This window comes from Monomorium pharaonis, chromosome 10 (assembly GCF_013373865.1).
Source record: "Monomorium pharaonis isolate MP-MQ-018 chromosome 10, ASM1337386v2, whole genome shotgun sequence".
Classification (NCBI taxonomy): domain Eukaryota; kingdom Metazoa; phylum Arthropoda; class Insecta; order Hymenoptera; family Formicidae; genus Monomorium; species Monomorium pharaonis.
The window spans coordinates 14,656,141-14,668,737 of record NC_050476.1 but is presented as its reverse complement, the minus strand read 5'-3'; the positions used below and the strand labels follow the sequence as shown (position 1 = coordinate 14,668,737).

General features: G+C 50.3%; 1 protein-coding gene across 1 annotated transcript; it reads left to right on the top strand.

Moving 5' to 3' along the window:
• Window positions 1-2,189: 2,189 nt before the first annotated feature.
• Window positions 2,190-3,203, top strand: LOC118647515. The gene has a single exon (XM_036292560.1). The coding sequence runs from the start codon at window positions 2,190-2,192 to the stop codon at window positions 3,201-3,203; it is 1,014 nt and encodes a 337-aa protein (XP_036148453.1).
• The last annotated feature ends 9,394 nt before the right edge of the window (window positions 3,204-12,597 follow it).

The following is a 12,597-nucleotide window of genomic DNA, read 5'->3' as shown; positions in this document are numbered from 1 at the left end:
GAGCGTTTTAATCGAACCATAACGGACGCCCTAGGCGCCCGATGCCACGGTGAAAAGGATAATACGTGGGACGAGTACATAGGCGAAATCCAGTTAGGCATAAACACTACCGCAAATAAATCAACGGGAAAAAGCCCTTCCGAATTATTATTCGGATGTAGATTAATAAACACGTCCGAGAACATAATTAGCGATGTAATTTATCCAACGAGCGACCGTATTGGCGGCAATGATCTGATAAACATGCGATCCGAAGCAAATGAGAAAATGCGGAAACAACAAGACTCCGCGAAAAAGAATTTCGATAAACGTAGGAAGTTACCTACTCAATATAAAGTCGGAGATTTAGTAAGAATCGAGAGAACACTAACAGATAAAACAATGCTAGGTAAACCTAAGAAATTAATAGCAAAGTTTCATGGCCCATATCGTATTACAAAAATTTTACCGAATGACAGATTTTTAGTCAGAGATACGCCCATAACACGTAAAGGCAATAGACGATATGAGAACGTTATAGCAATCGATAAGTTACATCCATGGCTTAATTTTAATGCTCCGACTAGCGACGATAGTGATAAAGATTATGATCTAAGAAACGAAAAGGACAGCGATTAAAAGAAATCGAAAATAACGTACAAATGTTAATTGAAACCGAGAAAGATCTTACAAAGTAACCGAAACATGCGAGTTATGAGCGATTAGTGCAGACCACGAATAACATCAATAGATATCGCACAGATGATCGCAGATCATAACAGATCACGTGAAAAACTATTACAAATCGTACCATATGTAAATGCGTAGGTCGTGAGCGATTAGTGCAAATCACAATTAACGCTAATAGAGATTGCACAGATGGTCGCAGATCATGACAGACTACGCGAAGACACACGGCATAATATATAACTTTAACTACGAATGTAGGTCGTGAGCGATCAGTGCAAATCGCGATTAACGCCAATAAAAATTGCACAGATGGTCGCAGATCACGACAGACTACACGAAGATAGACAGCATGATGTATAACTTTAACTACGAATGTAGGTTGTGAGTGGTCAGTGCAACCATAAAGGGTATAGTACGGATGACCACAGATCGCAACAGACTACACAGAATTACAAGTTTTAGATATGAACACGTAATATAGTAATGTAATTTGCACATTGTACAGACGCGAAAGTCGTAAGTAATCAGTGCAAAACGAGAGGCACAGATAATTACAGATTACGATAGATTACATAAGACTGCGATTATATTGTAACTCTGTATTGTTACTTTAAGAAACCTGTGAATTATAACATTGATCGATACCTCAAGCAAATACTATGGTCAGAATTAAATGCAAACAAATCATACATCCACTCCGGAGTGAGAGGACTCACTCCTAACAGGACGGCCGAGCTGTAAGACCAGTCAGTCGTGTTAGCACAACCGATCACACCGAGAGCGAGACTAGATGGCGCGGCGGCACCGACGTGCAGACGCCGCAAGGGGGAGCCCCGCAAAGAGTCAGTCTGCACGCAAAAAGCGACCTGACACGCACGATAGTCAATAATAAGCAATAATAAGAGGTTAACCCGAGTTCTGTTCATTCTAACACCCTTACAGTACACACGATACACGAATTTTCACCGAGGGTGCCACCAGGATATAAGATATCGGAAACACCTGCACAGATCATTTACCTTCCAATCGTCGCACGGAGCATTACTGATTTGACGATTCGCATTGTGGATCAGAACGGTCAATTACTCGATTTTCGCGGAGAGGAGATTACCGTTAGATTACACGTACGAAGACGATAACGTGAGATGCTCGTGTTGAATGAGCAAGTGAAGGACACAATTTTTACACCAATCAAGAATATTCGACCGTGTGACATAAATTGTACGACAGTTAAAAATATTCGATCGTCTGATAAAAAGAAACTCTCCGCGTCAAACGTTGAATTTTTAAAATCATTGGGATTCGTCGTACGAAATATCTAAGATGTCTAACATCTTGAACATTGGAGGCAAGCCGATCTTTGACGACAGCATCGTCAAGATTGAGACTCATACGTACAATCCGTACGCCAACACCACTTTTGGATACAGCGATGAAATAAGGATAACAACAGCATACAACAGCAGGATTTATACACGTTACCATGTGAAAGTTTTCTCTACGTCGAAGGAAGATTGGTGATGAAGAAGAAAGACGATAAGGATAAAGATGAGATAAATCTCGGAAATAATTGCGTGGCGTTTATGTTTGATGAAATTCGATATGAACTCAACGGCATGGAAATTGATCGCAACAGAAACGTTGGAATAACCAGCACTCTCAAGAACTATGTATCGTTGTCATATGACAAAGCAGTAATTATGCAGAATGCAGGATGGGAATTTTCGTATAACCTACCGGAAGGATACTTCAACTTTTGCGTACCGCTTAGTGTATTATTGGGCTTTTGCGAAGATTACAAACGCGTGATTGTTAACGCTCGTCACGAATTGATCTTGATACGAGCGCGCAACGATAACAATTCTATCGTCGGAAATTCTACGGCTCAACCGGAAATTGAATTATTTAAAGTGCAGTGGCGAATGCCGCATGTTACGTTAAACGAAGTCAACAAATTATCATTGCTGCGAGCTTTGGAGAGTGGACAATGTCTAAGTATGAGTTTTCGCTCCTGGAATCTGTATGAGTACCCTTTGCTGCAGAGTACGACGAAACATTCATGGGCTGTTAAAACTGCAATTCAGCTCGAGAAACCGCGCTTCGTTATCTTCGCACTGCAGACTGGTCGAAAAAATATCATGTCACAAGATGTTACAATCTTTGACGACTGTAATTTGATCAACGTAAAACTTTATCTAAACTCCGAATTTTATCCGTATGACGATATGAATTTAGACTTTCGTAAATCTAGATATGCAATTCTGTATGACATGTATCGACGTTTTGGTAAATCTTATTATGGATATGAGTGTGAAACGCTGCTCAACGTAATCACATTCCTGGAAAAAGGACCTTTTGCGGTCATTGACTGTTCGCGACAAAACGAATCCGTCAAGAGTGCTACCGTAGATGTGCGCATAGAATTTGATTGCAAAGAAAATGTTCCCGCGAATACTACTGCTTATTGTCTCATTTTACATGATCGTGTAATTGAATATTGTCCGTTGTCCAACGTAGTGCGCAAAATCATGTAACATCAAACTGATAAAAACTGAGATATTTGGTATTAAAGTACAGTCTTGAAGAGTTACTCATAATGATTGTACCGACATTTGTGGATCTGCAAGGATTCATTGTCGATAAAAAATTTATCGTAAAGGAAGTGGCGGTACTGAGAAAAGGATTCGTTCTCACGCATTACATTTTTGCTAGCCCCATGCCATGGCGTGTTCTTACAAAATCCGATAAGTCTTGCGCTTCTTGGTTGATTGCATATCATCATGGATTGCAATGGAAAGACGGGATGATACCGTACAGCATGGCGAAACGTCTGATTACATCTGCAGTGTGTAATACGGAAGATGATGATGACAGAAAAACTATCGTATACGTTAAGGGACTTCAGAAACGAGAATGGTTGATAAACATACTCGATACCGATGATGGGATATATATCAAGACATTGGATGCGGATTACGACAACATTGAATCTTTAAATAATCTAGATGTTAGTAATACTATACGATGTGAAAAACATGTTAAGAATTGTGCTTTACAAAATGTATTTAAAATATATAACTGGTGGTCGCAACACCAAAATAATTGCGAAATTTTTTCAAAATAAAGAAAAATAAAACGCAATAAAATGTTTATTTTTACTTTTTCCTGTACATATAAGATATATAGATGTATGATGCAGTTTGATAACGGTTCGATAGCTGTACGATGCGGTTCAATAGCTGTATGATGCAGTTTGATAGCTGTACGATGCGGTTCAATAGCTGTATGATGCAGTTTGATAGCTGTACGATGCGGTTCAATAGCTGTACAATGCAGTTCAATAGCGGTTTAATAGTGGATCGATAGCTGTATAATACAGTTTGATAGCAGTTCTTTATCTGTATGCTGCAGTTTGATAACAGTTTGATGCAGTTTGATAACGGTTAAATAGCTGTACAATGCAGTTTGATAGCTGTACAATGCAGTTTGATAGCTGTACAATGCAGTTTGATAGCTGTATGATGCAGTTGATAGTGATTACATAGCGGATCGATAGCTGTATGATATGGTTTGATAACGGTTCAATAGTGGTTCGACAGCTGTATGATGTGGTTCGATAGCGGTTCAACTATGATTCGGCAGCTGTATGAAGCAGTTTGATAACGGTTCTTTATCTGTACGATGTGGTTTGATAGCAGTTCTTTATTTCGATCGAGACGTTGACCGAGGCGTTGGCCGAGGCGTTGACCGAGGCGTTGACCGAGACATGATATAAAACGGTCTTGTTGATAAATCACGTACGTTTTGTTAGACAATGGCAAGCGCAGATAAAAAATTTTATGAAAGCTGACGTGGCTGAGAATATGCTTTTCAAATTTTATTTCTCAAGCGATGGTTTAATTGTGATTTGATAGATGTGTTTGGTTGCTGTACGATGTGATTTGATAACGGTTCAATTCTAGTGATGCAGTTTGATTGCTGTATAATGCTGTTCTATAGACGTATAATACGGTTTGATAGCGGTTCAATTCTGGTTCAACAGATGTACAATGTGGTTCGATGGTGCAGTTTGATGTATATGATTCAATATAATACATTTAATATGCTCTTTATGGAGTTGTTTTAAACACTGCTTTACTTCGACAGAGACGTTGACCGAGACAGCATCATATAAGATAATCTTGCTGATAAATCGCATACGTTTTAGTTCTTGTTAGACAATGGTAAGCGCAGATAAAAAATTCTACGAAGCTGACATGGTTGAGAATCTTTTTCAAATTTGTTTCTCAAGTAAAAGTCACGTACATCTTCACTATATAATGATGGGGGTCTGCTCCTCAACGCTAGTTTGGATCGCTCGTGTCTTGTGTCAAAGTGAACATGTCAAACTTTGTTGGCCATAGATTACACATTGAGTATCCGGTTGTGGGGGTAAGTACAAAAAATCACTCTCAAATTGAAATATATTCAAATTATAGCAATATATTCTTTTTAAATTAAAAATATTATAGTTTTATTTCAATACTGCTAGTGTATTATTTTCTATTATTTTTTCTATTCGACACTTTTTCCTTTTTTGTTTAAGAAAATTAAATAATAAAGTATAATTTTCTTGATTAAACTTTTTTATATAAAATTTTTAAATAAATTTAATATATGATTTTTTTTTAATTTTCAGTACGTGTACGTTGGTGACGTCCCACATGGACCGACCATGGCCGTTCACGGCCGAACACTTGTAAGAGTGCCGCAAAGCCACACTTCGATTATTTGGCTAAATAATGTAGTGTCCATACGTGGGCCCGTTGGTGAGCAGGTATGTAATATAGTATTTGTTTTGCAACTACAAAATTTGTTTTTGGATACATGCAGCATGATTAAATAAAAATATTTTTTACAGCCATATTTTGGATTTGATGAAATCCGCATATCGGGGTTCATCAATATCGCCGCAGCTCGGTGGAGGCGGTATTTCCGTCAAGGGAACCAATGGAGAAACGAGCAAAATCGAGAAAATGCATACGGACAATACAATTTTAATGCCGATGTGTGGGATCTTAGGAGATTGTTTAATATGGAACCACCGTCCGAAGATGGTGAAATCTGGGAGTGATTTTACGTGTTATTTTAATTATTACTTTAATTATTTCTTTTATTACTTTTTTATATGTTCCTCTTCTTTTATACTTTTATACTTTTATATACTTTTTATATACTTTTATACTCTTTTTATATACTTTTATACTTTTATATACTTTTTATACTTTTTTATCCTTTTTTTTTACTTTTAATACTTTTATACTTTTAATAATTTTTATATAATAAATTAATATACATATATATAATGATTTAAAATTGTTTATTTTCCCTCTTGTTTCCTTAAAATATTACAGTCCCTCTCCATCACTCTCTGTTCTACAATCTTATTGTACATTAAATTTCATTTAATTTTTATCACATCGTTTAATAACCTAATTTTTTAAATAATTAAAGTTTTAAATATTAAAGTTTGCCAAACTAAAATTTTTTAAATTAATTTATATTTACTATTTTATTAAATAAATTATTTTATATATATAAAACATTTTATTAAAATAAATATTATAATAATCATGTGTACGAACGGATAATTACAGTTAAATTTGCAAATGTTATCATATTGTTCACTTTCTTTAAGTAGTTGATAAACGAACCGAAAAGGTGCGATGGGTGGGAGCGTATGTGGTCGCGTATGAATGAACGGATGAAAAAGAAAGAGATAAGGCTGCATGGAGATATCGTGTACGGGCGAGAGAGACAAATTTACAATAGAGGAAGAGAGCGAGCATCGCGGCGATGGTGGAAGAAAATAATACACTGCTGCATGATGCGGTTTGATATCAGTTCAATACCATGACATGCAATGTAATTTCATAAACATATTCGTAAACATAGTCCTTCGTTAAGGTGTATGCAGGTATAAGAGGTGATTAGGGCGAGCTATCGTGTCATGATTGAGATATGTGGTCTCTGCTTTCTCTGAAGCAAACTCTATCATTTTAATATGTCAGCTCTTTTAAGCTCTCTCGCGACTGTCATGCTGTCTTCTCAGTTCTTTATATTAGTCGCCCACGGTTTTTTATGGTGTGCATCACGTTGTGCATCACGTTGTGCATCATGCATTTATATGTTCCATCGCCCCCCGCATCGCCCATTCCGGGAATTTTGGCGATAGTAGACGCTGGTGAAGATGCGGGGGAAGTGGTCGTCGAACTGGTAGACCTCCGCGAAATCCCCGATCGGGAACAACATAATAACGGTGACGGTGACGGTGACGGTGACGGTGACGGTGACGGTGACGGTGACGGTGACGGTGACGGTGACGGTGACGGTGACGGTGACGGTGACGGTGACGGTGACGGTGACGGTGACGGTGACGGTGACGGTGACGGTGACGGTGACGGTGACGGTGACGGTGACGGTGACGGTGACGGTGACGGTGACGGTGACGGTGACGGTGACGGTGACGGTGACGGTGACGGTGACGGTGACGGTGACGGTGACGGTGACGGTGACGGTGACGGTGACGGTGACGGTGACGGTGACGGTGACGGTGACGGTGACGGTGACGTGACGGTGACGGTGACGGTGACGGTGACGGTGACGGTGACGGTGACGGTGACGGTGACGGTGACGGTGACGGTGACGGTGACGGTGACGGTGACGGTGACGGTGACGGTGACGGTGACGGTGACGGTGACGGTGACGGTGACGGTGACGGTGACGGTGACGGTGACGGTGACGGTGACGGTGACGGTGACGGTGACGGTGACGGTGACGGTGACGGTGACGGTGACGGTGACGGTGACGGTGACGGTGACGGTGACGGTGACGGTGACGGTGACGGTGACGGTGACGGTGACGGTGACGGTGACGGTGACGGTGACGGTGACGGTGACGGTGACGGTGACGGTGACGGTGACGGTGACGGTGACGGTGACGGTGACGGTGACGGTGACGGTGACGGTGACGGTGACGGTGACGGTGACGGTGACGGTGACGGTGACGGTGACGGTGACGGTGACGGTGACGGTGACGGTGACGGTGACGGTGACGGTGACGGTGACGGTGACGGTGACGGTGACGGTGACGGTGACGGTGACGGTGACGGTGACGGTGACGGTGACGGTGACGGTGACGGTGACGGTGACGGTGACGGTGACGGTGACGGTGACGGTGACGGTGACGGTGACGGTGACGGTGACGGTGACGGTGACGGTGACGGTGACGGTGACGGTGACGGTGACGGTGACGGTGACGGTGACGGTGACGGTGACGGTGACGGTGACGGTGACGGTGACGGTGACGGTGACGGTGACGGTGACGGTGACGGTGACGGTGACGGTGACGGTGACGGTGACGGTGACGGTGACGGTGACGGTGACGGTGACGGTGACGGTGACGGTGACGGTGACGGTGACGGTGACGGTGACGGTGACGGTGACGGTGACGGTGACGGTGACGGTGACGGTGACGGTGACGGTGACGGTGACGGTGACGGTGACGGTGACGGTGACGGTGACGGTGACGGTGACGGTGACGGTGACGGTGACGGTGACGGTGACGGTGACGGTGACGGTGACGGTGACGGTGACGGTGACGGTGACGGTGACGGTGACGGTGACGGTGACGGTGACGGTGACGGTGACGGTGACGGTGACGGTGACGGTGACGGTGACGGTGACGGTGACGGTGACGGTGACGGTGACGGTGACGGTGACGGTGACGGTGACGGTGACGGTGACGGTGACGGTGACGGTGACGGTGACGGTGACGGTGACGGTGACGGTGACGGTGACGGTGACGGTGACGGTGACGGTGACGGTGACGGTGACGGTGACGGTGACGGTGACGGTGACGGTGACGGTGACGGTGACGGTGACGGTGACGGTGACGGTGACGGTGACGGTGACGGTGACGGTGACGGTGACGGTGACGGTGACGGTGACGGTGACGGTGACGGTGACGGTGACGGTGACGGTGACGGTGACGGTGACGGTGACGGTGACGGTGACGGTGACGGTGACGGTGACGGTGACGGTGACGGTGACGGTGACGGTGACGGTGACGGTGACGGTGACGGTGACGGTGACGGTGACGGTGACGGTGACGGTGACGGTGACGGTGACGGTGACGGTGACGGTGACGGTGACGGTGACGGTGACGGTGACGGTGACGGTGACGGTGACGGTGACGGTGACGGTGACGGTGACGGTGACGGTGACGGTGACGGTGACGGTGACGGTGACGGTGACGGTGACGGTGACGGTGACGGTGACGGTGACGGTGACGGTGACGGTGACGGTGACGGTGACGGTGACGGTGACGGTGACGGTGACGGTGACGGTGACGGTGACGGTGACGGTGACGGTGACGGTGACGGTGACGGTGACGGTGACGGTGACGGTGACGGTGACGGTGACGGTGACGGTGACGGTGACGGTGACGGTGACGGTGACGGTGACGGTGACGGTGACGGTGACGGTGACGGTGACGGTGACGGTGACGGTGACGGTGACGGTGACGGTGACGGTGACGGTGACGGTGACGGTGACGGTGACGGTGACGGTGACGGTGACGGTGACGGTGACGGTGACGGTGACGGTGACGGTGACGGTGACGGTGACGGTGACGGTGACGGTGACGGTGACGGTGACGGTGACGGTGACGGTGACGGTGACGGTGACGGTGACGGTGACGGTGACGGTGACGGTGACGGTGACGGTGACGGTGACGGTGACGGTGACGGTGACGGTGACGGTGACGGTGACGGTGACGGTGACGGTGACGGTGACGGTGACGGTGACGGTGACGGTGACGGTGACGGTGACGGTGACGGTGACGGTGACGGTGACGGTGACGGTGACGGTGACGGTGACGGTGACGGTGACGGTGACGGTGACGGTGACGGTGACGGTGACGGTGACGGTGACGGTGACGGTGACGGTGACGGTGACGGTGACGGTGACGGTGACGGTGACGGTGACGGTGACGGTGACGGTGACGGTGACGGTGACGGTGACGGTGACGGTGACGGTGACGGTGACGGTGACGGTGACGGTGACGGTGACGGTGACGGTGACGGTGACGGTGACGGTGACGGTGACGGTGACGGTGACGGTGACGGTGACGGTGACGGTGACGGTGACGGTGACGGTGACGGTGACGGTGACGGTGACGGTGACGGTGACGGTGACGGTGACGGTGACGGTGACGGTGACGGTGACGGTGACGGTGACGGTGACGGTGACGGTGACGGTGACGGTGACGGTGACGGTGACGGTGACGGTGACGGTGACGGTGACGGTGACGGTGACGGTGACGGTGACGGTGACGGTGACGGTGACGGTGACGGTGACGGTGACGGTGACGGTGACGGTGACGGTGACGGTGACGGTGACGGTGACGGTGACGGTGACGGTGACGGTGACGGTGACGGTGACGGTGACGGTGACGGTGACGGTGACGGTGACGGTGACGGTGACGGTGACGGTGACGGTGACGGTGACGGTGACGGTGACGGTGACGGTGACGGTGACGGTGACGGTGACGGTGACGGTGACGGTGACGGTGACGGTGACGGTGACGGTGACGGTGACGGTGACGGTGACGGTGACGGTGACGGTGACGGTGACGGTGACGGTGACGGTGACGGTGACGGTGACGGTGACGGTGACGGTGACGGTGACGGTGACGGTGACGGTGACGGTGACGGTGACGGTGACGGTGACGGTGACGGTGACGGTGACGGTGACGGTGACGGTGACGGTGACGGTGACGGTGACGGTGACGGTGACGGTGACGGTGACGGTGACGGTGACGGTGACGGTGACGGTGACGGTGACGGTGACGGTGACGGTGACGGTGACGGTGACGGTGACGGTGACGGTGACGGTGACGGTGACGGTGACGGTGACGGTGACGGTGACGGTGACGGTGACGGTGACGGTGACGGTGACGGTGACGGTGACGGTGACGGTGACGGTGACGGTGACGGTGACGGTGACGGTGACGGTGACGGTGACGGTGACGGTGACGGTGACGGTGACGGTGACGGTGACGGTGACGGTGACGGTGACGGTGACGGGTGACGGTGACGGTGACGGTGACGGTGAGGTGAGGTGACGGTGACGGTGACGGTGACGGTGACGGTGACGGTGACGGTGACGCGTGACCGGTGACTGTGCCGTGACGGTGACGGTGACGGTGACGGTAGAAGGTGACGTGACGGTGACGGTGACTGTGAAGGTGACGGTGACGGGACGGTGACGGTGACGGTGACGGTGACGGTGCGGTGGACGGTGACGGTGACGGTGACGGTGGGCCGGTGACGGGACGGTGACGTTGACGGTGACGGTGACGGTGACGGTGACGGTGACGCGGTGACGGTGACGGTACGGTGACGGTGAGTGACGGTGACGTGACGGTGCGGTGACTGTGACGGTGACGGTGACTGTGCGGTGACGGGACGGTGACACGTGGTGACGGTGACGGTGACGGTGACGGTGACGTGACGGTGACGGTGACGGGGACGTGACGTGACGGTTGACGGTGACGGTGACGGTGACGGTGACGGTGACGGTGACGGTGACGGTGACGGTTGACGGTGACGGTGACGGTGACGGTGACGGTGACGGTGACGGGACGGTGACGGTGACGGTGACGGTGGACGGTGACGGTGACGGTGACGGTGACGGTGACGGTGACGGTGACGGTGACGGTGACGGTGACGGTGACGGTGACGGTGACGGTGACGGCTGACGGTGACGGGACGGTGACGGTGACGGTGACGGTGACGGTGACGGTGACGGTGACGGTGACGGTGACGGTGACGGTGACGGATGTGACGGTGACGGTGACGGTGACGGTGACGGTGACGGTGACGGTGACGGTGACGGTGACGGTGACGGTGACGGTGACGGTGACGGTGACGGTGACGGTGACGGTGACGGTGACGGTGACGGTGACGTGACGGGTACGGTGACGGTGACGGTGACGGTGACGGTGACGGTGACGGTGACGGTGACGGTGACGTGGACGGTTGACGGTGACGGTGACGGTGACGTGACGGGGTGGACGGTGACGTGACGGTGACGGGTGACGGGTGACGGTGACGGTGACGGTGACGGTGGACGGTGACGGTGACGGTGACGTGGACGTGACGGTGACGTGACGGTGACGGTGACGGTGACGGGAGGGACGGTTGACTGTGACGGTGACGGTGACGGTGACGGTGACGGTGACGTGGGACGGGTGACGGTGGACGGTGTACGGGAAGGGACAGGTGAACGGTGACGTGACGGTGACGGAGGGTGACGGTGGACGGTGACGGTGACGGTGACGGTGACGGTGACGGTGACGGTGACGGTGACGGTGACGGTGACGGTGACGGTGACGGTGACGGTGACGGTGACGGTGACGGTGACGGTGACGGTGACGGTGACGGTGACGGTGACGGTGACGGTGACGGTGACGGTGACGGTGACGGTGACGGTGACGGTGACGGTGACGGTGACGGTGACGGTGACGGTGACGGTGACGGTGACGGTGACGGTGACGGTGACGGTGACGGTGACGGTGACGGTGACGGTGACGGTGACGGTGACGGTGACGGTGACGGTGACGGTGACGGTGACGGTGACGGTGACGGTGACGGTGACGGTGACGGTGACGGTGACGGTGACGGTGACGGTGACGGTGACGGTGACGGTGACGGTGACGGTGACGGTGACGGTGACGGTGACGGTGACGGTGACGGTGACGGTGACGGTGACGGTGACGGTGACGGTGACGGTGACGGTGACGGTGACGGTGACGGTGACGGTGACGGTGACGGTGACGGTGACGGTGACGGTGACGGTGACGGTGACGGGGTGACGGTGACGGGTG